Source organism: Salmo salar, chromosome 26, assembly GCF_965601325.2.
Source record: "Salmo salar chromosome 26, fSalSal1, whole genome shotgun sequence".
Classification (NCBI taxonomy): Eukaryota; Metazoa; Chordata; class Actinopteri; order Salmoniformes; family Salmonidae; genus Salmo; species Salmo salar.
In genome coordinates this window covers 17704553-17728004 of record NC_138316.1, presented here as the reverse complement: position 1 = coordinate 17728004, position 23452 = coordinate 17704553, and the positions used below count along the sequence as shown (strand labels likewise).

The window sequence follows — 23452 nt, the reverse complement described above, 5'->3', positions numbered from 1 at the left end:
GCTCATGTGAATTTCTAGAATGATAGGTTATTCCTTTTGATCCAGAGCAGAACTGTAGCATAGCTCTTAGACTTTTAGCATACTTAAATTTCATCCCTCTGGTTTGTTGAAATCCACTCTAATCCCCATGTCCCCTGAAATGCCACTATGAAAACATTTTAATTTATGTAAAAGTCAAGGCCTGCTTACCGCCCCCTCCATGACCACAGAATGCTCCGGCATAGAGAGAGAGAGAGTCTAAATGGTCATCTGGAAAGGAGGGAAGACTTGAGAGAAACAGACACACACACAGCCGCTCTACCCCAGTCTCGGCCTCACAGGGCAATGACTGGGATTAATTACTGTTGAGTTTGAACCAAGGAGGCCCAGAACAGATTATCCCAGATGCTTCACAAAAAGGCATTAGCACTAGCTGTCCATCCCACTATGGCAGGAGAAACCGAGATGATGGGCTACGAGGCAGTGGGATGGATGTCACTGTGGACGCACACATATATTTCCACAGACGGAGGATATGAGAGTCTCACGTCGGAGAAGTGCTACTCACTTGCTCGCTATGCAGAGTTTTGTCTCATTTCTGAACATGGGGTTAGTAGGCAGCCGTATGCCAATCTCTGCACACTCCTCACAGCAGGCGTATATCACGAGAGGAGAATTCTGTATAATTAAAAGAGACAATCTAAAACAAAAGGCCTTCAATTTCAATGAGTCCCTCTCTCTCCTCTCCCCTCCTCCCAGGGAAGGTTACCTCAAGGGGGAATTCTAATGAAACAGATGGCTGAGTGCTCACAGGGGCAGAGTTAGACAGTCCCCTTTTTACAGTCTGCCATGCAGCATAGCATTCTGAGGAGCTTCACTTCTTCTCACTGCCTGCCTGTGTGCACGTGCGTAAGAGAGAGAGAAAGTAAAAGAGAGAGGGGGAAAAAGTGAGAGAGAGGTGTTGAGTGGTGATGAGAATATGTGAAAGGCAGGAGTGTGTACTGAACTGTATGGCTACATGTACTAGTGAATGTATTGGTTAGGGCATGTGTCTGCTTGTGGCACAATTCACAACAAACACTGAATAAAACAATGAATGGGGAAAAAAACTCAAAGCAGTTGTTCCTTATATTTTATTCTATACCTTTTTAATATTATCCAGTATGTGTGCTTATCAACAACCCCATTTATGCTTTGCTCCACCCCTACCCCCCCATCATCCACATTGTTAGTGGACAGCGCTGGTCGTGCTGATAGCACAGTGTCTGGTAAACACAGCCAGTCACAACATACCTGTACATCTCCCTTATTGCTATATCCCATGGTTCCCATTTTAAACACAGCAAATATATATTGATATCCATTGATCAATAGCAAAGCAGTCAAAAATACTGTCCTCCGCAGAGATGTGTCTGTGTGAGAGCTGTGGGACTGTCACTGCGGTTACAAAACAGAACAAAGCCATCTGATAGAGAGGGATGTACCGTAGCGCGTCGTGTCCCACTCCTGCACATTACCAAAGTCAAAGAGATTATACAATGCAAACAATATGTTTCTTTTAAAAACCATAATGATGATATGAATCTGTACATACACACAGTTTGGTGAACATTGCTTATCTTTATCATGGTGATGATGACGCCACTTAAGAATCTAAAATAAATACAGAAATATAAATAGGTCCTATGGAAATATATAAATCTGTATACGTAAATATACATTGACATATTATCCTAAGTATCATCAGAGTATGTGAGATATACATAGTTCAGCAAAAACTAAAGCTACAGTAAGAGTTCTGAGCCCTCACCTCCACTCCATGTACTATATGCCCTTTCCCACCTAAGCCAGTGAGGAGGACTGGAGGGTCTTGCTCCAAAGCAGCCTTGTTTGACTAACACCCATGATGCCTCTGTGTTGCTAGGTGATGCGGTTCTGAATTGCACACTCATGCGTACCACCCATCCTTGATTTGACGCACTCATATTTGCTACACTCTCACTAAACTGGGCCATATCCGGGTTGCACCCTTAAAACTGCTCCCAACAGCATAAGTTGGGATTAAACTCACATAATTTTCATGTTATTCTATCTGACCGAAGTAGAGGGGAAAAGAGGTCAGTTGCATCAGGCCCTGCCATAAACAGTAGTTTTAACCACATGGGATTTCTCTATTTGAAATATGTTGCTACATGTGTCCCTGCCTCAGATGCCTACATAGGTTGGGATGGTTTGTTTGTTGAAGGTTAAGAATGAATCTGTGGTTCTAAATGAGTTATGAAGGCTTCTAGTAAACATAACGGCTTCTCCCCCCCAGCCTCCGAAATAACAGGTTCAATTCTGCTGCTGTTACATCTAATCCTCAATCACTGCAGCTGATTTCCTTTTAGTGTGCACCACTGGATTCCCCCACCCACATTCACGGCCCAGTAATACAGCACAAAAGGAAGTGGGGAGGCAAAGATTAGGTTCGGAAATTGGGAGTGGCCCAAACGGAATCAAAATGTGTTGTGTTACAGAGACCGCCATGAATTGGAAATGCTGCTGGGTATGCCAGGAGCTTCTCCAAGTCTCCCATACAGACAAGAGTCCAGTATGAAGCATTACAACAGCAGCACAGAATCCCATTCCCTCCACTCCCTCCAGCTCTCCAGCCCTGGAAAGTGCTAGGACCAGAGCATGCTAACACACTAAGGCCCTGGAGTGATCTGGACAGAGGTGAACACAATGACATGCATCTGCAGGCAGAAGGAAGGAAAGAGAACAAACTTCCACCCTGCCATTCTACAGTAAACGTGTTTAGTCTGTTTTTACTGAATTACAGAAAGACAACATCCAAGGGTTATGTCTGCCTATCCTGAAATGTATTCAGAATGGAGGGGCTGTTTGTATTTGGATTGAGTAGTCTTTAGTTGCCATGCTCTCACTGTCCTTGATATGTCCTTCATATGCTTTCTCTGGCATTCCACAACACATCAACCTTCCCATGTTGGATGGATGGTAAAAGGGAAATGGAATGGAAATAGCTCTACTGTATATTGAGTCAGTCTCTGATATGTACAATTCAAACACGGTTCACTGTTTTGTAGCATTAAGTCTATTTATAGTCTACTATAGATGGTCTTTATGGATGAGCTCTGTAATCTCCAAGGACATAAAGTTGCTATGCCTCTGTTTGCCTCTGTTCCCCACAGACATCCTTAAAGACAATCTATAGAAAGCTACAAATATATCAGCAGCAATTAATCAAAGGCCATGTCAAGACTTGACAGTTTATGCAGCTTTTGTATTCTGATCATGGAGTTCTGACCAATTCCGAACACCTCATGCGTCTACGCCTACATTTAAATGTGTCTACCGTGTCCACAATGTGTCCGGATTCCCCTTTCCCTATATTCAAATGCAGTATACATTCTGCAAATGGTGGAACTGGCTAAATCTGATATTAACAAAACAACTTGATGGCAGTAGCCAACTACTGTAGCTAGCCAACTAACCTCTAACTAGCCAGCAAGCTAGCTAGCAAAGCTAAAGCGATTGCAAACGGGTTAGCATAACTCTAGCCAAACAAAACATTGTGTTTTTTTTATATTAGCTAGCATTTATGAAGCCAGTAAACACGTTCCTCCCATGCTAGGTATGCATTTCCTCCAACATTATTATGAAAAGGTGCCTCTCGCACCCAAAACACACGTTTTCTGGAGACTTATGGGCAGAGTGCTGATGACGTCACCCACTGCATGCACTTTCGGCAGCCTGATTGTGTCCAGACTGAGGAGAAATCAGATCAGATCTGAACACAATCGGGCCACAATGGGACTTTTGTGCATCTAGACCCATCTTTTCAATGCAATCTTCCTATCCTGATAGCAGAAGTTGCATGTAAGTGTCAAGTGTGGACATGGCCAAAGATAACACAATCCACTTGAAGAATAAATAGCATCAAAGGAAGACCAGACAGTTCAGTGTTAGGGAGGTGTGGCCTAGGTGAGAGACAGAGTCATGTACATTCAAACGGGAAACTGACAGCTCCCTGAATGACAGCGGCAGACTGGAATGATTGACACACTATGCACCTCCTTATCTGTGATAATGCCCCAGGTCTTCCAGGTCAGATCCAGACACAGCTAATCGATCACCATCTCATGCCTATCTCTCTTTAAGCCATGACCTGTGCCTCCCCTGCCCACCCATCTTCAGACACCGACCACTCCCAGACATCGACCCTGGCACTGGGTTGAGCACGCTGGGCTGCGATCTCTCCTACAGACACACACGTACAAATGCACAGGCACACACACCGTTACCTCAGCAACACCCAAAAGCAGCCTCAAATTCCCACAAATCAATATCCCCCTCCCTCCCACGAACCTACACGAGCGCTCAGGAACAATCATAAGGCAGGGGTGACATGCCTTCAACGTCCCCCAGAAAACAAGCAGCTCGTCAGCCTGCGAACCCCATGGGCTGCCTGTCTACCTGTCAGCGCCCTGACCGTCTGTCCAACCACGTCATTCCTTCAATCTATCAGTGTCTCCTCACATTTACTCATCTGTCTCAACCACTAGCTCCCTCCACCCCGATCCAAAGTAGTCACATTTCCCAACTCTTTGACTTAATAAGGTCATATTGTGGAAAATAAACAAACCGGTTGAGGTTCTTGTTGTTTTTTGTTCAGATGTGAAACAGCCACGGCAGTCTATTGGCTTCGTGTTTTAACAGCTCCAGCAGTCACGGTCTTTAACGATTGCACTGTACACACTACAGACATTAATATTCCTCCACTGGAGCTGATCACTTCCCTGTTCCCTCCCTGTGTACTGCCAATCATGCGGCTGAGTGTTCTGAGAGAATAAACGCCTCCCTCCCTCCCTGTCTGTCTGTCTGTCTGTCGTGATGTCTGTGCGTTTCCCACCATCAGCCGGCCTGTCAGGGAGTCAGGTGCCACATGTCAGACAGACACCGACAGTGAATAAATATTTCAGAGATTTCTAGATAGATAGCGCCTCGCTGCAGAAGAAGACCAGGTGTAAAACAACAACAACAACAAACAGAGGGAGGGAGGGAGAAAAAGAGAGACGATTTAAAACCGATACTTTAGATCTGCAATCACTCCAATGGGAGAACAGAACTAATTTTAAAAGCCCTTTTAATCAATAGAAATCTTACTGTCCTGTTCAAATTAATTCAATTCAGCACTGCAATTTGCACTGGGAGACTGCCATGGCTTGTGTGTGTGTATGCATGTGCATGAGAGTGTGCATGTCCATGTGCGTGCGTTCCTGTGTGTGTGTGTGTGTGTGTGTGTGTGTGTGTGTGTGTGTGTGTGTGTGTGTGTGTGTGTGTGTGTGTGTGTGTGTGTGTGTGTGTGTGTGTGTGTGGTTAGCCCTTGTTACAGGCCTGCTGAGAGAGGTAGTAATGAGGGACTAGAGTGTGGTCACTGTGCACTTCTGTCAACTAGCCCATGCTGGCCTACACGGGTCAGAGGTCAGGGGCTGTGCTGTGCTGTTAAAAAAGAGTGTTGTGGCTGAGTGGTGTGACTGAGATAGAGATGGACCCAGCTGTCTGAACCCAGGGTAACATGCTGCTCCTTATGATGGGCAGGAGAGCAGGAAAGGGATGGGCTGTGGAGAGAAGCAGAGGTGATTACTGCTACCCATCTTTACAGAACACACAGCCAGGCATACAGCTGGTTGGTTGAAATGATGTCATGTTATCTGGCTGGAATGAAGTAATTTCAACCATTCTTGTCCGCTGGGATTAAGCTCAACATACAGGACTATGAAACTGTCCACAACTACCATTTCTATTCCGTCATGACCCGTCTTTCTGTCTGTACCTCCTTGATGTAAAACAGCATAACCCATATTTATTCGAAATAAAAATAAATGAAATGCGCATACATTCAACATGTTCAACTCAACACTGGCATTCAATGTGGGAGAATGTCTATGTTGACCTTATAGCAGCTGTGGGTAGTAATGTGGAGTGGTAAGATCTTTCTATCAAGCAGCACTTCAACAGGTATCTGATATCATTACAATAACAAACGTAATTGCTTATGTCCAAATTGTCTATTTCCTGTGTATTTGCTACATTATCTGACTGTGAAGTATGTGTGATTAATGGCTCTGGGAGCAGTAGTGAGTGTAGTGTTCTCTAGCATTGAGAGATTGAAGGGTCCTGGAGGTACACAAGTCCACACACAAGTTGGGATGGTAGTCCTAGTTTTGTGAAAAGGCAAAACCCCCCTTGGTTAGTCCGGCAAGATCTTCCCTTGCATTAGACTCCTCTCCCTCTCTTTCTCTCTCTCTCTCTTAAACACACAGACACACACTCAAACACACACTCACACTCAGTCACTATCACACACACACATAAATGCACACACTCTGTCCACTAGCACACAGATTGCAGGGCTCAACTTGTCCTTGTCCATCCAAAACATTTGCGGCATGATGAGCTTGGAAGACAAAGTGAATTTGTTAGGACAGGGTTGAGGACACTGCAGGAAGCCTATCACTAACACATTATACTTGATGTCTGTCTCACTACAGGGATGGAGGGCCTGTAGCCCACTCAACACCCCCCAATATTACGACAATACAACAATGACACACAGGCCAAAGGGGAGGCAAATTCTTTTTGGTTTCCTAAAATCTCTTCTCCACCTCGGAAGGTTTCATAAAGTCTATACAGTGGATAAATAAGTAATCTAATTGATAATAGATGATTAAGGATCAACAATATGTGATCCTGTATGGGATGAAAAAATATGTCAGTCTGCTCTTATTGAAGCATGTATTTCCGCTGAAAAGGTTGATTCTGTTCTTTTAAAACACACAAAAAAGCATCTATACATGCAGGTATTAGTGCATAGGTTCCTGCAAAAAAGTACTATTGTGTTGTCCATCTAACCATCAAACCAAACCCCATCATATGAATTTGGCATAGTTAGAAAGAAAGAAATGACCATCTCTTAAATGGATATCATTTTCTGTTCACACCCTCCTGTCCCTTGATTAGCATATCTTTTAAATATATTTCTATGTATATACGTATGAATAAAAAAGGGAAGAGGACAAAACAAAAACAAAGAAAGAGTAGTAGTCTAGGGAGCTCGAAGTTACCTGGTTAAGTGTCATCTTTTAAATCACAGTAATATTAAGATGGTGGAAATGATAACGATTAGAACACAGTGAAGCCTAAAAGAGAATGACATCATACAGGAAGATTGTTTGTGTACTAGTCCAGGGAGGGTGCACAGGAGGGTGTGATCAGACCTCACAAATTGGAGGTTAGTTTGGAGTGGACAGGTTCTAGTTCAGAGTGGGCTGCCGAGCCTTTCCGTGGCGGCAGGGCCGGGGAGGCCACGGGGGACTGAGTCTGGTGCTGCAGGTGTCCTGGAGACATCTGGGCAGGGACAGGAGGAGCCATGTGACCTGACACCGAGCTACAGGGTTTGGGCACTAGGATGGGGGAGGAGTAGGGCGAGGAGAGGCAGTATCCTGGCTCCATGGAGGAGGGGCGTGGGGGTGAGGACCGTGGGGGTGAGGACCGTGGGGGTGAGGACCGTGGGGGCGAGGTGTGAGGGGGTGAGGAACGTGGGAGTGAGGAGTATCCCATGGCCTGGGCCACATCCTGGGGCAGGGAGGGGTTAGAACAGGACAATAGTTTCATCTCCTCAGAGAAGCTGCCCAGCCCCAGCAGAGACTCACTGCCGGCTGCGTGCTGCTGGCTGGGGAGGGAGGTCTGGGGCATGAGCAGAGAGCTGTGGGACCCCGTGGTACTGGAGGAGTCGCTGTAGTGGAAAGTCCTTCCTGTGACTGGGCTTTGGACCGTAGGGCTAGGCCCCAGGGGGGTGTAGCAGGGTGAGCCGTTAGCTGAGCCGTACTGGGCCAACGAGGCCAGGGCAGACCTCTCCAGGGACAGCTGAGGGACCAGGCCAGACTGGAGGCCAGACTGAAGTCCAGACTGTAAGCCTGCCAGGCTGAACTGGGCCAGGGGGGACGGGGAGCCCTCTGGGGCCTGCTGGGTGGAGGAGGAGGCTGGGGAGCCTGGAGGGGGGGAGTGGTAGAACCCACTAGGAGTCCTGCCCCCGCCTGCAAACTGCTGCAGGGAGCCCACATGTGGAGGCTTTAGGGGCAGCTGGCTGTGGAGCAGTTGACAGGGCGGAATGTTGCTGGATGAACCAGTGGACTGGGGGCTGATACTACAACCAGAACTAGAGGTACCCAGAACTCCAATTGTCATTCCACCTATAGCCCCTCCCATTGCCCCTCCTATATGCCCTCCAGCTGCCCCTCCCATTGCTCCACCAGTAGCTCCCATATGGCCTCCACTAGTTCCTCTAATGTGCCCACCACTAGCCCTCCCTGAGTACCCCCCAGTGGCTCCTCCTATATGCCCTCCAGTAGTATATCCTTCTATAGATCCACGTCTACCCCAACCAGTGGCCCTTCTTATTGTCCCACCCGTGGCCCCCTCATCAGCCCGTCCTATTGCTCCTCCTATTTCACCTCCGGTAGCACCTCCTGAAGACCAACCTGTAGCCCCCCCAGTAGCTCCCCCTGTTGCTCCACCCATACCTGCTCCCCCCATGGCTCTCTGCTGGAAGAGGGCAGCAAGAGGCGGGGTGGTGCAGCGGAATGGCTGCTGCGTCTGGGGCTGTGAATGGAGCTGGGCCGTGCTGTGGGAGGGAGAGCCCCCGGAGGAGGAGAAAGGCCCAAAGGGAAAGGCGGAGGCTCCGCTAGGCCCAGGCTGGGTTCCACTGCTGCTGGACGCCTGCTGACTGGAGCTGGCTGCCCCTGACCCCTGAGTCGTGTGGTGGGCCCGGAAGGAGGCCAGCAGGGCTGTGTCCATCCCAGAGCAGTGCAGTTTTGACGGGGTGCTGGAGGGGGAGTCAGGCCCCATGAAGGAGGTGGGCGCCGACGTGTGGAACTTCTTCAGCCGGCCGGGGGGAGGGTCCTGGAGGTTCCTGGAGCCCAGGACCGTGACCGGCGGGCGGAAGAGCGCGGCGGGGAGGTGTGGGAGGTGGGGGTGGTGTGTCAAGGCGATGGCCACAGAGGTGGTGGCGGCAGCAGCCTGCAGGGGTGCCTGGATGAGGGGAGCCCAGATGACGGGGGTGTGCCCCGGAGACGGGGGCTGAGGTGGAGGAATGTTCTGGAGGAGGTGGGCACAGGTGGCCATGTCTCTGTCATGCTGCACAATCTGCTGGATGATCTCGTTCTCCTGGTAGTTGAGAACGCCGGAGCTCAGGTCGTGCTGCACCTTGTGCTGCAGGAGGGAGTTCTTCTTCCCTGTGACAGACAGACAGACAGACAGACAGACAGACAGACAGACAGACAGACAGACAGACAGACAGACAGACAGACAGACAGACAGGACAGACAGACAGACAGACAGACAGACAGACAGAGACAGACAGACAGAGACAGACAGACAGAGACAGACAGACAGAGACAGAGACAGACAGACAGACAGACAGACAGACAGACAGACAGACAGACAGACAGACAGACAGACAGACAGACAGAGACAGACAGACAGACAGAGACAGACAGACAGAGACAGACAGACAGAGACAGACAGACAGAGACAGACAGACAGACCGTCCAGTTAGTTAGCTAAACACTCTGGAATTGCATCTGATTTAAAGATAATTTTTTCACTCTACAGTTAGCCACACACTGCCTGGCCCTACTGCACAATAACCAGCTACATCATAATCACCCCTGATCCTGTGAACAAGCAACACATTTGCCAACAAAGGCCACTGAGTGTTACTGAGTTTTAGCCCCTAGGCTGCACATTGACTATTAAAGGGCGTCAGAGTGGCTGTGATCAGCCTACTCCCAGACTCCTCTTTGATTCCTATTTCACATGGTCGCTGCATTCTGAAGCACTTCTCCCTAACAGCACCGAGCACAAGGACAGAGCTTGAAAAGAGAAACCCTGGCTGAAATTTGGAGGAGGGAGATAGAGAGAGGGAGGGTGGGAGGGAGGGAACGTAGCCTACCAAGGGGAATAACACAGAGGAAGCATGATAGCTCCAGCAGGCTGTGTGTGTGTGTGTTTGTTTGACTAGCTCTTACTGTGGAGCCGTAGATAAGAGGCAAAGTGAATGCAGATGAAACATGGCTCTGAACGGGGACATGGCTGACTGATATGGAAAGAATGAGGGACTGGTCAGTGTTCACACTAACGTCAGTGATTTCACAGTGTAGGGCAGTGCTCCTCTGCTGTCAATTGATGGCCAGAGCTCCATGGCCGGTGGTGGAGGGGTCAGGGGTCAGCCACTCACCAGATTACAGAGACAGGATGGGGATGGCCTGAAATAGCTCACTATGACGAGCTAAGTACCAAATAGCCTTTCTCCGGGAAAAGGTGAACTCAACTCTGGCCCTATCCCTCTTGGGTGGACGTGCCAGCATTGACAGGGTTAATTCACACGGCCATTTGTTCTAAAGCACTAATCCTGAAAGGGTTGAAATCGTACAGTACCCGCACGCTCAGCTCACTACTGTCAATGCAATTAGGCCCAGATCAATCTCTCTCCATTTCAGATATGAGAGGCTAGCGATTAGGGGGAGCAGTGCTGGGGGCTGTCTCTCGGTCCGCCCTGACCCTGATGCCGCTTGCACGCCGCCGTAGCAGGCCCAGCACTGATCCGATTGCACAGGGTCCATTAAGACAGTAATGAATTAATAGGGCATCGCTGTGTGAATGACTTCATTATGCAGGAGGGCTGGGGAAAGGTGAACACCATTTTCACCAACGAAAGAGCCCCCTGCCTGCAGCCATTGTTCAACATTTCATTAGAGACATTCCCAGGGCCATAATGAAGCATGCAGAGATAGTTCAGTTATGATAGAGGCGTGCTGACGTTCATTGTGAATCTTTTACTTGTCTGGGCTGGTTGAGAACTGAATGAAGTGTCATATCAGTGCACACGCTGTACACATCACTGAAATGGTGCTAGAATGAAAAGATCCATGTATTCTATGTACTTAACCATAACTACTGCATTCCAAACACCTAGCTCCCCTGTTCTTCAGGGCCAATACAACAGATGATCCAATCTCTTACTGTTAGCACCGGACATGTTATCTGTCACTGTCTGTTATGTCAATTGTATATAACTAACCAAACTAAATGCACTACTTTTCACTAGGTCAACTAGGTGAGCTTTATATAGTGAGTCCTTCACCACCACCATGGGGTTTTCCTCTCTTTAGCTTACATCACTGTCCCTGCCTGGAGAGATTATCACATACGATGATAAAACAATATCCTGTAGAACAGAGAGAGTTCTCTCCTCTCTTCTCTCTGTGGTGCCCATCGGTCCCTCCTCCCTGGCAGCCAGGGCCCACGGTGCCAGATATGTGGAGGCCAGCGTGGGAGGGGTGGAGACATCTGAGCTAATATGACATATCTGTTTGCTTGGCCTACTGGTCCAACTGGCCCTGAGCAGGTCACTAACATACACAAACACTGACTCCATGGCCTCCTCTCCTCTTCGCTGGCTGCTCACTTAGCTGGAAACAGCTCCCCTCCAGAGGATTCCTCAGTTTGATTCCCAGACAGACACCTCCATGTACAGTACAGTGACTGGCAGCTGACTCACTTTGTAATTTACTCAGCCAAACCATATCCATTTACTACAACATCACGTTTCATTTGTTCCATCCGGGATTTTAACCAGTGGCAATCTAGTACAGAGTGCTACCTGGGGACTGTAACACGTCTTTGAATACATTCATACTTCACAATACTTGACAATGGAGAGGCAGATGATTGGCTGTAACGATCAGCTCAATTACAGTGATACATATGGAGTTGAAAGTAATGTTGTACTATGTAGTCTCTTACCTATGCGGTCCAGCCGGTCCAGAGCCACGGTCTCGAAGGCCCGTCTCATCATGGGGTACTCTTCCAGGACCTCGTTGAAGTTGTCCACAGACAGCGAGTACAGACGGCAGTAGGTGTCTGCTCTGACGCTGGCTGTTCTTCTACCCCGCGTCAACAGACAGATCTCTGCACAGGACACAGGAAGAGAGGAACGTCGACACTATGACGACATGATGACGTGTTCACTAAGGTCAAGGTAGAGATCCTGTTGTCGTGCAGGGCTGATGTTATGTCAACGTTGCTCCACTTCTTATCAAACGTCAGGGAAATCTTTGTGAAGGCTGACAGAAGTATTAAGACCTAATGTTTCCTATGACATGTATCCCCCCGGCTGAATTCTCTCATGTGTGAACTTGACCTGAAGGGATTACGCACACTGCTGTGAAAAATAGATAAATATCACTATTGTCCCACTTACCATTTATGATGGTGAAAATGGGGAACAAAAAAGTGAACCGCTGAACCAGGGATAGGCAACCGTGTTCCTGGAGCGCCACAGGTACTGCAGGATTAGGTTCCAACTAGGCACCACACCTGACCAACTGAGCTAATCGATCAGTTCAGTGATTGCCTAAATTCAACACACCTGGTCTTCCTGGTCAAAAACATGAAGTGCTTGCGGCACGTCAGAACCAGGGATGCCTATACCCCTGTGCTGAACTGTTTTTTGTCTCTCCTTTTTAGCATTACAAATTAGAATTTTCTGTAATCCACAGCTGAAGCACTTAATGCCATTTTGAAAGCTTAGAGGTTTGCTAGACCTCCTCTGTCATGCCAGATCAGGAGAATAATGTTCCACTTAGCAGGCAGCCGTGCTGTGGAGCTCTGACACCAACAGCACCCCTATGCCGTGTGTCTGCTGCGGGTGTGTGTTGTTTGTTTGTGTGTGTGTGTGTGTGTGTGTGTGGGGGGGAGTGTGTGGGAGGGGATTTACTGTATGCGTGCCATGTGCTTTTCTGTCACAGTCACACACATCCCACTTGTGGGCCACTCTCCGACTCTCACTTTTATCTACTCTCCGACTCTCAGTCACAATCCCACTATAACACTTAGTCTTTCTCAGAAAAAGACTTTTCCAACGCCACACTCTTCTTTTCAATTCTCAGTTGGTGCAAAATTAACTGCCTTTCTCCTGCTCCCTATGTAACATTTACTAGGAATCCCTCTTCCGTCATATCACTTTGAATCTCACTTCTCACTAATCTGTTTTTCTCTCTCGCTCTCCCCCTCTCCTTTCCCCTCTCATACTGCCTCTCTGTGTATTGTACAGTGCATGGCGGGTTAGAGAGGATGAGGGCTTCTGCCTTCTCTCTAGTGCAGCCAGATACCCAGCCAGCCAAAGCCTCCTTGTCCCTGACCATGACTGCCCTAATGAAAAACAACATGTGCAGCTCATCCTGTGTGTGTGTGTGAGGGGGGGAGTTGTGTGTGTCTGCGCTGCTGGGTAACCCCATTTGTGTGTTTGTGTGTGGGTGCTCCCAGGTCAACCATGGCTCTGCCTGTGTTGGGGGTCCGTTTTCTGCAGGCCTGCTCTGCTCCCAGTAATCCCCTCTGGAGAGAAGCGTCCTGCCCTGCCTGGCTGTGTTAAATCCTTTTGCCTCGTGGCTTTCTGGCTGAAACCAGCACTGCTGAGATGAGACACTGAGCTGCAGAGCATTTCTTCCGGCCTTATCTGCCTGTCTTAAGAGAAGAGGATGTAAAGCCCAGACTCTTAGCACTGGTACCTGAACTCTGACTGTAGAAGACCCAGCATGGAGCAATGAGTAGCAGCTAGAGGTCAACGCTAAACAATGAGAGATTAACACTCAATCCTGGAGAACCAGGGATAAATGGAGGGACAAACCCTGCGACCCTGACAGAGGAACACTGAGTTGGACCCATGTCAGAACTAAAGATGAGAGTCATTATACATGGACGCCTGGTCATATTTGAGGAAATATGAGGTATTATTGCTAATAAGCTATTGACTTTAAAGGCAAACATCCTCAAGTGGTTCTTTCTGTGTTTAAACATTGCTGCTATGCTGTACCGTGAAAGTCCCGAAGCACTAATTGTAATTGACTAATTGATTTTGCTCGCCGCCTACGTCGGCTATGAAACTAACATTTATTCGATGGTGCATCTAAAAAGCACTGTGACCTCTGTTCTATCCTGCTCAAGCACAAACTCCTCTTTGGTAGTACATCATTAACAGTCAAATGATGTATGAACGGTTTAATCTCTATGCTGACTCACTTTTACAGTCTGATGCAAAAGTACAAAAATCCTGCATGAAATCACTGAACAGGCTTACTTTGCCCAGGTCTGTGTGTATGTTGCAGCGGCGTGTTTCCTTCTCTCGTCTGTCTTAGCCACTCCTGCTGCTCTTTTTGGTAATCGTGCTGGAACACTTGTACCGCAACTTCAAGGAAGAACATTGATTTAAAAATTTGAGTGAAACGCTTGGAGTACAGCATGCACACATTTAATGACAATGTGGTCATTAAAATGTAAATGCTCCAATTAAAATCGGATGCCTTGTGAAAAGGGAGAAACAGGAAGGATGCTGCACACGACTCCAACACTGTCATTAAGTTTGCTGATGACACAATGAGACAGCCTATAGGGAGGAGGTCAGAGACCTGGCAGTGTGGGGCCAGGATAACAACCTCTCCCTCAATGTGGGCAAGTCAAAGGAGCTTATTGTGGACTGCATCGATGGGGCTCTAGTGGTGTAGGTCGAGAGCTTCAAGTTCCTCGGTGTCCACATCACTAAGGACCTATCATGGTCCAAACATACCAACTCAGCCGTGAAGAGGGCATGACAACACCTCTTCCCCCTAAGGATGCTGAAAAGATTTGGCTTGGGCCCTTAGATCCTCAAAAGGTTCTACAGCTGCACCATTGAGAGCATCTTGACTGGCTGCATCACTGCTTGGTATGGAAACTACTCGACATCCAACCGCAAGGTCCTACAGAGGGTAGTGTGTACGGCACAGTACATCACTGGGACTGAACTTCCTGCTATTCAGGACCGCTATACCAAGCAATGTCAGAGGAAGGCCCTAAAAATTGTCAAAGACTCCAGCCACCCAAGTCGTAGACTGTTCTCTCTCGGCAAGCGGTACCAGAGCGCCAAGTCTGGGACCAAAATGCTCCTGAACAGCTTCTACCCCCCAAGCCTTAAAACTGCTGTACAGTTCATCAAATAGCTACCCAGACTATGTACATTGACCCCTTTATTATAAATGTTTTGTATCTTCCTTTATTGCACTGACTCTCTTAATTTGATTTGCTGTTGTACAGTACAGTATGACCTTGGTTACACAACACACTGGCTCACGTTGGCTGGCTCACGTTGGAAGGGTTTGGGAAATAACTGGGAAATGATGGAGGTTGGTCTTGGGAAGACTCTGTGTGTGTCTGTGTGTGTGTTTATGTGTGTGTGTATGAGCTGGGTCTCCCATGGTGAGGTATCAGTGTCCTCCGGCCTGGTCTGGGGAGCCTCACCTGGACTCTGGTTCTCCCCTGTCAGCTCCCATCTCCATCGCCCCTGGCAGCCCACAGGCCCTCTGAGAGGACACTCTAACCTTTGAAACATCTGCACTGGGCAGCCTGATTCCCCATGACACCCCACGCTCGCTCGCTCCCTCCCAGCATTAGCATAGGGAAATACACGCTGGCCTATGATGAGGAGAGGGGTCGGGGAGTGTCTGCTTTAGCCATCACCATAGCTGGTGTCGTGTAACTTCTCATCGCGTCTCCTTCTTCCTCCAATGCTAACAGCAGTAATTGACTGTTACACACTGCTGCTGTTAGATCTGTTAGATTCTGCATGGGGGAACTGCTATCTTAATTCAAAGGTTAACCGTGTAGCTCAGTGACCATAATAAAGTCTTACAGAATAGATTCACTCAGTCCCTGACTCTTTTCCCTTCCCCGTTCCACCTTCTCTAGGAGGAGTGTTAAAATGGGTTAAGGGGCGAGAGGATTACCTGCGACTCCACTGCCAACCCCCCTCAATGACTCACTCAGTCAGGGCAGCCATTTGGCAGCTCTACAGTCTGCTTTTCCACAGAGACAGGGACAGAGACAATGACAGGTTCAGGGACAAGAGACAGAGACTAAGACAGGAATAGGGGACAGAGATAGAGACAGGGACTGAGACAGGAATAGGGACATAGGCAGAGACAGGGCTCAGAGCAGAAGCCTGGGTACCAGAAAGCTCTTCTTTCCAGCCTGGACTTTAAGGGCCTAGAGATTAAGAGGAGCCGGCTCAGAGAACAGTTGATTCTTTCCTCCTCCAACCCCCCCCCCCCCCCCACCCCCTCCCTCAACCCCACCACACACCTCACTTGAAGGAAAAGTGAGGTATGATCAAAGCTGCCTCTTGACAAGCACCAGGGTCTGATGGACATCTCCAGCCACTGTACGGTCATTCTACTGATGTAACTGTGCTGCACTATCCAGGAGAGCTGCAGTTCAACCAGTCACACAGTAATTACACAAGGCAACAAAGGATGACCTATACTAACACAATAACACGCCCAATCTGGGGGGGGGGGGGGGGGGGGGGTCTTCTAGATGCTGTCCAGATAGGAGAGTCTGAATGCAGGCCCACAGTGGTGGGTTATTGTGTGTGTGTGTGTGTGTGTGTGTGTGTGTGTGTGTGTGTGTGTGTATGCGTGCGTGCGCGTGAGCACAGAGGAGAGACCAGTGACTGGGCCTGGCTATGCTCCATGTGTCCTTTGGCTTGAATACTGCAGTCACATTATATGTCCCCTTCCCCTGGATTGCTGTATTTCTGCCCAGCAATCGAATCCACAACATGCCACACGCAATGCCCATATTAGGCTCTCCAGAGCAAGCTGATTCTACAGTTAGTTAACAGGCACAGACTACTGAGTGTATGTTAATAATGCATAGTATTACTGATGACAAGCATGTACTGTACAGGAAGTTAATGAGCTTACACACATTCATCTACGGTATAGTCATCAATACAGAAAACATTGAGAGATTGTCCACCCCCCTTTGCCCCTTGGTGTTTGTTTCTTGGAAAACCTCACTCTCTTTCACTTCCTGTTTTGGTAGGGCTGAGAGAGAGAGACAGAGAGATGGAGAGAGCGAGAGAGTGAGAGAGAGAAAGAGAAAGAGAGAGAGAGAGAGACGGAGAGAGAGAGAGAGAGAGAGAGAGAGAGAGAGAGAGAGAGAGAGAGAGAGAGAGCGAGGGAGAGAGAGACAGAGAGAGACAGAGAGAGAGAGAGAGAGAGAGAGAGACAGAGAGAGAGAGAGAGAGAGAGAGAGAGAGACATATCCCTGGTGCTCCTCTAACATCAATTAATTTCATGAATGACTAACTCATGTTTGGTAACAAACTCCCTATGGCTGCATGGTGGGCTTGGGTTGGTTGGCCTTGCCTCCCCTGGAGCAGCCAGTCAGGCCCTGGATGCTAGGAATAGCTGCCGGATAATGGAGTCAAAACCTGCAAAGCCCAGTGCATCTAACGCGTTTGGGAGAAATAATTGCAGATCCAGGGCTTAAATATTTAATGCGAGGCAACCAGTTCCGTTCCAAAAACGGTGCATTTGCAGTGGCAGTGGTGCTTTGTGTAGATCCATGCAATTCAGGCATAAGTCAAAATAAATGTTTATATAGAGGGAGAACAACAACAAAGAAAAATGATGCTTCACCCCTCCCTCACCCAGGGAGACACACCAGGCAGGCTGAAATGTTGATTAATCTTGGCGTACACACACACACACACACACACACACACACACACACACACACACACACACACACACACACACACACACACACACACACACACACACACACACACACACACACACACAGGCAGCGATAGATTGCTTCCCATCTTTCTATTATTTGCGGCGCCCCCCAGGGAGAGGGCACGGAGACGGTCCAGAGCAGGGAGCTGCGTAATTAAACTTCAGCAGGCAGGTCATGTGCTGTTAAATGCTTCACTGTGGTTTCTCATTACTTAAACAATTTCTTCTCAATGATACACTGTCACTGTCAATGTCCAATATTAATTGGTATTTGGTAAGAGGACTATGGCTAGAGCTAAGTCATACATGTGTCATACACTCCCCGACACCATGAGAAGAGTACAAACTGTCTGACCCTGTTGGGGGAAAGAACAACTAGCACGTGTTGTTTCTGTAATACCTTGGAAATGCAGGACTGAAAAGCCTGAAAGCATTTTTAGCCTTAATGACCTTTTGACAAGTATTTTGTCATATACAGTATACCAGGGGTTGAAACCGGTTCAGAGAACAGAACAGAAAACTGGAAAATAATTACATTTTTCAAGGAACAGAAACGAAACCAGGAATGAAAGTGATCCATATTGTTCCGTAACAGAACCGTTATTTTAAAAGCATGGGAACTGGTTAATAATGTTATTTTATGATTAATTTATTTATTTCTAGTCCCATTCATTCAGGCATTTATTTATAGTCCCATAAAAAAAAATCAACAAAGCTCCTATGCAAATCCCTCTCTGTAACTCAGAAACTTATTCAAGTGTCTGCCTGAAAGCTGAAAATCTTTGCCAGTATGCCCCTCAGAAGCATAGGCTACTGTGCAGATGTTACAAAGGTGATTCAGAAGATAGGGAGAGATGTTTATTACAGTTTTACAGTTGACAGTTTAGTCATTTAGCAGACACTCTTATCCAGAGCGATTTACAGGAGCAATTAGGGTTAAGTACCTTGCTCAAAGGACACTTTGACAGATATTTCACCTAGTTGGCTTGGGGAATCTAACCAGCAACCTTTTAGTTAGTGGCTCAATGCTTTAACCGCTAGGCTTAACCAGCAACCTTTTAACTAGCAACCTTTTAGTTACTGGCTCTTACCCACTAGGCTCTTAAAACAGTGGTGGAAAAAGTACCCAATTGTGATACTTGAGTAAAAGTAAAAATACTTCAATAGACTCAAGTAAAAGTGAAAGTCACCCAGTAAAATACTACTTGAGTAAAAGTCTAAAGGTATTTTGTTTTAAATATACTTAAGTTTCAAAAGTAAATGTAATTGCTAAAATGTATTTAAGTATCAAAAGTAAAAGTATATTTCATTTCAAATTCCTTATATTAAGCAAACCAGATGGCACTATTTTCTTGTTTTTTAAATTTACGGATAGCGAGGGGCACACTCCAACACTCAGATATAATTTACAAACGAAGCATTTGTGTTTAGTGAATCCCCCAGATTAGGTAGTAGGGATGACCAGGGATGTTCTCTTGATAAGTGCGTGAATTGGACCATTTTCCTGTCCTGCTAAGCATTCAAAATGTAACAACTACTTTTGGGTGTCAGGGAAACTGTATGGAGTAAAAAGTACATTATTTTCTTTGGAATGTAGTGAAGTAAAAGTAAAAGTTGTCAAAAATATAAATAGTAAAGTACAGATACCGGTTGTACTTTAAAGTATTTTTACACCACTGACTTTTTCAATGCTAGTAGTTAAGCAAACTATAGACCTAGTTATAGCGTTGAATTTATTAACAACAAAAAGGTACGATGTGTTTTTAATTACCTGGTTAAATAAAGGTGATATATATATATTTTTAATAATTCTGGTGCCACTCTGCACACACAACCTTGTTAGCTAGCTAGCTCAACTTTGTTAGCCAGCTACCTTAAGCTTGTTAGCTGGCTAGCTCAAAGGACATTAAAAGTTACTCCATAAAAGGCGCTCCTCCTAGGTATAATTCTGTGTACCTAATTCAGATAATGCATGTCATAACAACATGCCCAGCGCTTCAAGTCTCCTCCTCAACCCTCTCTCGCTCTTTCCCCACCCACAAAATTTCAGTCGCATCTTGCGCTATAGGCTACACCTGTCTGTCCATCACGCAAGTAAATAACTAGCTTGCCTGCTTTATCTGTACTTATTGGTGAAGTAATTTAATGAGCTAAATGTAAAAACTTTTGATTTCACAGGTTAAAAAATGAACAGAAAGGAACAATAAAAAACATTACATTTCTGGAGTTCCAACCAGTTCTGAACTTTATTGTTCTGGTCGGAACAGTGGACTTGAACAAAGAAAATCGTGGTTCTGTTCAGAACAAAACGAGTTGAAAATATTTCGGTTCCAACCCCTGCTGTATATGTCAACTGTGTTCTTCTTTGTCATTTGGCATGTTTATGCAATTAAAATACAGCTCATATTGTTAACTGGAAGAGTAAACAGCCTCACATAAAACATATAAAATCAGCAGGCACCATACCCTGCAGAATGACAGGCAGAATAATGAGTAGTGCTTTAGACAACCCTGTTATCAGGGCCAGCTCGTGAGAGACAAGAACAGAACAGATATTACGTTTACACTCATGCAGTTGTGCAGTGTGTCTGAAAGCAGACCTAGGCTGACCTCTTAACCTGTTGGGGCTAGGGGGCAGTATTTTCACGGCTGGATAAAAAAAACGTACCCGATTTAATCTGGTTACTAATCCTACCCAGTAACTAGAATATGCATATACTTATTATATATGGATAGAAAACACCCTAAAGTTTCTAAAACTGTTTGAATGGTGTCTGTGAGTATAACAGAACTCATTTGGCAGGCAAAACCCTGAGACAGATTCTGACAGGAAGTGGATACCTGATGTGTTGAATTACCTTTAAGCCTATGCCATTGAAACACACAGGGGCTTATTAATGTTTTGGCACTTCCTATTGCTTCCACTAGATGTCACCAGCGTTTACAAAGTGTTTTGAGTCTTCTACTGTGAGATCTGACCGAACAAGAGCCTTGGAACGATGATGGCCGATTAGACTCTGGCGCGCGAGGTCATGTTGGGTACCCTCGTTCCAATACGTTTTAAAAGAGAATGCATTCGTCCACCTTGAATATTATTCATGTTCTGGTTAAAAAAGGCACTAATGATTTATGCTATACAACGTTTGACATGTTTGAACGAACGTAAATATATTTTTTACCCTCGTTCATGAAGTGAAGTCCAGCGGGCTTAGATCATGTGCTAACAACACAGAGTTTTTTGGACATAAATGATGAGCTTTTTTGAACAAAACTACATTCGTTATGGACCTGGGATTCCTGGAAGTGACATCTGATGAAGAGAATCAAAGGTAATGGATTATTTACATAGTATTTTCGATTTTAGATCTCTCCAACATGGCCGTTAGTCTGTATCGCAAAGCGTATTTATCTGGGCGCAGTGCTCAGATTATTGCAAAGTGTGATTTCCCAGTAAGGTTATTTTTAAATCTGGCAAGTCGATTGCGTTCAAGAGATGTAAATCTATAATTCTTTAAATGACAATATAATATTTTACCAATGTTTTCTAATATTAATTATTTAATTTGTTGTGCTGACTTGACTGCCGGTTATTGGAGGGAAACGATTTCCTGAACATCAATGCCATAGTAAAACGCTGTTTTTGGATATAAATATGAACTTGATAGAACTAAAAATGCATGTATTGTCTAACATAATGTCCTAGGAGTGTCATCTGATGGAGATTGTCAAAGGTTAGTGCATCATTTTAGCTGGTTTTATGGTTTTGGTGACGCCTGTCTTTGAATTGACAAAACATTACACACAGCTATTGTCAATGTACTCTCCTAACATAATCTAACTTTATGCTTTCGCCGTAAAACCTTTTTGAAATCGGACAACGTGGTTAGATTAAGGAGATGTTTATCTTTCAAAGGGTGTAAGATAGTTGTATGTTTGAAAAATTGGAATTTTGACATTTATTTGGTTTCAAATTTGCCGCTCTTGAAATGCACCTGCTGTTGATAGGGTGCACCACGGGTGGCACGCTAGCGTCCCACATAGCCCCAAGAGGTTAAGAAGCTCATTTGTGCTGTTGTGTTTTTCCAGGCCACCATTATGAATATTTAAGCTGAAGAGGTTTACACTCTGCAGCATAATGTGTGTGTGACCTTTCTTCTGCCTTGGTACACTATTTATCTTACCCCCAAAGTAGGATCCATCTGAGAGCTTGGTTTCCTTGTTGCCCTTAGTGAGAACGCTGACCACTCCGTGCTGGATGAAGTACATCTTCTTGCCGATGGTGCCCTCTCTGATGATGTAGTCTCCAGGCTGGAACACCTCGAAGCGCAGCTTGGTCAGCATGGAGGTCACAAAATTGGGGTCCGCGTTGGCAAACAGTGGCATGGAAGCCACCAGCTTTCGACAGTTAAAGTTAATGATTTCCTGCAAACAGGAACACATATATATACACACACACACACACACACACACACACACACACACACACACACACACACACACACACACACACACACACACACACACACACACACACACACACACACACACACACACCACACACACACACACACACACACACACACACACACACACACACACACAGGAAGATGGATGCTTTAGTAACAGCCCCTCAGAGAGACAGAAAGTGCTCAGAGAATAATTCATCCCACACGAAACAGTGATTATCACCAGTTATGGCACTTTAAATCCACAACCCACACAACAATTTCCCTTTGCGATTAATAAGTATTCTATTTTAACACCCACACACAGCCCCCAGCCCTCTCCCACCTCTCTGAGTGGCTCGTTGAGTTCTCCCAGGATGCTCTCCTCGTCAAACATCTTGCCTTGGTAGCGATGCTCGTAGTAGTCATGGATCCTCTGCCTCATATCAGCAGGTAGCTTGTGGAAGGACATGTACTGCTCCACCTGTTTGTACTGCCGGCCAGGGAGAGAGAGACACACAGAGAGAGAGACAGTGAGAGAGAATAGAGTGAGAGAGAGAGAGAGAGAGAGAGAGAGAGAGAGAGAGAGAGAGACAGAGAGAGAGAGAGACAGAGAGAGAGAGAGACAGAGAGAGAGAGAGACAGAGAGAGAGAGAGACAGAGAGAGAGACAGAGAGAGAGACGAGAGACAGAGAGAGAGAGAGAGAGAGAGGAGAGAGAGAGAGAGAGAGAGAGAGAGAGAGAGAGAGAGAGACAGACAGACAGACAGACAGACAGACAGACAGACAGACAGACAGACAGACAGACAGACAGACAGACAGACAGACAGACAGACAGACAGACAGACAGACAGACAGACAGACAGACAGACAGACAGACAGACAGACAGACAGACAGACAGACAGACAGACAGAGTAGAGAGAGACAGATAGAGAGACAGACACAGAGAGAGAGACAGAGAGAGAGAGAGAGACAGAGAGAAGAGAGAAAGAGAGAGAGCGAAACAGAGAGAGAGAGAGAGAGACAGAGAAAGAGAGAGAGAAACAGAGAGAGAGAGAGAGAGGAAACACAATAAGGTCAATCCAAGGTCACCATCCCCACAGCACCGTGACTGAGTCATGCCCTACAGGTTACTAAAGGCTTAGAGGTCAAGCCCTCCATTACACACAACACATCAGATATACACACAGCACACAAGACTGCTTGTACATTTTGCCCCACACAAAAGAAAAGCTGAAAATAGCAGACTGGTGTTTATAGTACGGTATATTTCCAATCTGAATCTATGCACTGGCTGGCAGCACAGAAGAGGAGGAATAAGAGGATAGAGAGAGAGAGAGACAG

General features: G+C 46.4%; 2 protein-coding genes across 2 annotated transcripts in view; both read right to left on the bottom strand.

Annotated features, from left to right (window-relative positions):
- Positions 1 to 925: 925 nt before the first annotated feature.
- LOC145850495 (uncharacterized) lies at positions 926 to 12399 on the bottom strand. The gene is made up of 2 exons (XM_082969468.1): positions 11851 to 12399; positions 926 to 9278 (listed from the first exon to the last, which is right to left on the bottom strand). The coding sequence occupies exons 1-2, from the start codon at positions 11900 to 11902 to the stop codon at positions 7264 to 7266; spliced, it is 2067 nt and encodes a 688-aa protein (XP_082825594.1). The 5' UTR covers positions 11903 to 12399; the 3' UTR covers positions 926 to 7263.
- A 1201-nt stretch (positions 12400 to 13600) lies between these two features.
- LOC106587216 (potassium/sodium hyperpolarization-activated cyclic nucleotide-gated channel 4) overlaps positions 13601 to 23452 on the bottom strand; it is an 89516-nt gene continuing 79664 nt past the window's right edge. The window contains exons 8-10 of the mRNA XM_082969931.1: positions 22455 to 22601; positions 21845 to 22085; positions 13601 to 13659 (exon numbers count right to left, since the gene is read on the bottom strand). Coding sequence (XP_082826057.1) covers positions 13601 to 13659; positions 21845 to 22085; positions 22455 to 22601 — 447 coding nt within the window. The remainder of the gene's footprint in view (positions 13660 to 21844; positions 22086 to 22454; positions 22602 to 23452) is intronic.

What these genes read in the sequence shown, in the direction of transcription:
- LOC145850495 (XM_082969468.1), bottom strand. Translation starts at nt 11,902, where the DNA reads ATGATGAGACGGGCCTTCGAGACCGTGGCTCTGGACCGGCTGGACCGC. An exon ending in GGACCGGCTGGACCGCATAG is followed by an intron (nt 9,279 to 11,850) that starts GTAAGAGACTAC and finishes TGTCTGTCACAG; the next exon opens with GGAAGAAGAACTCCCTCCTG.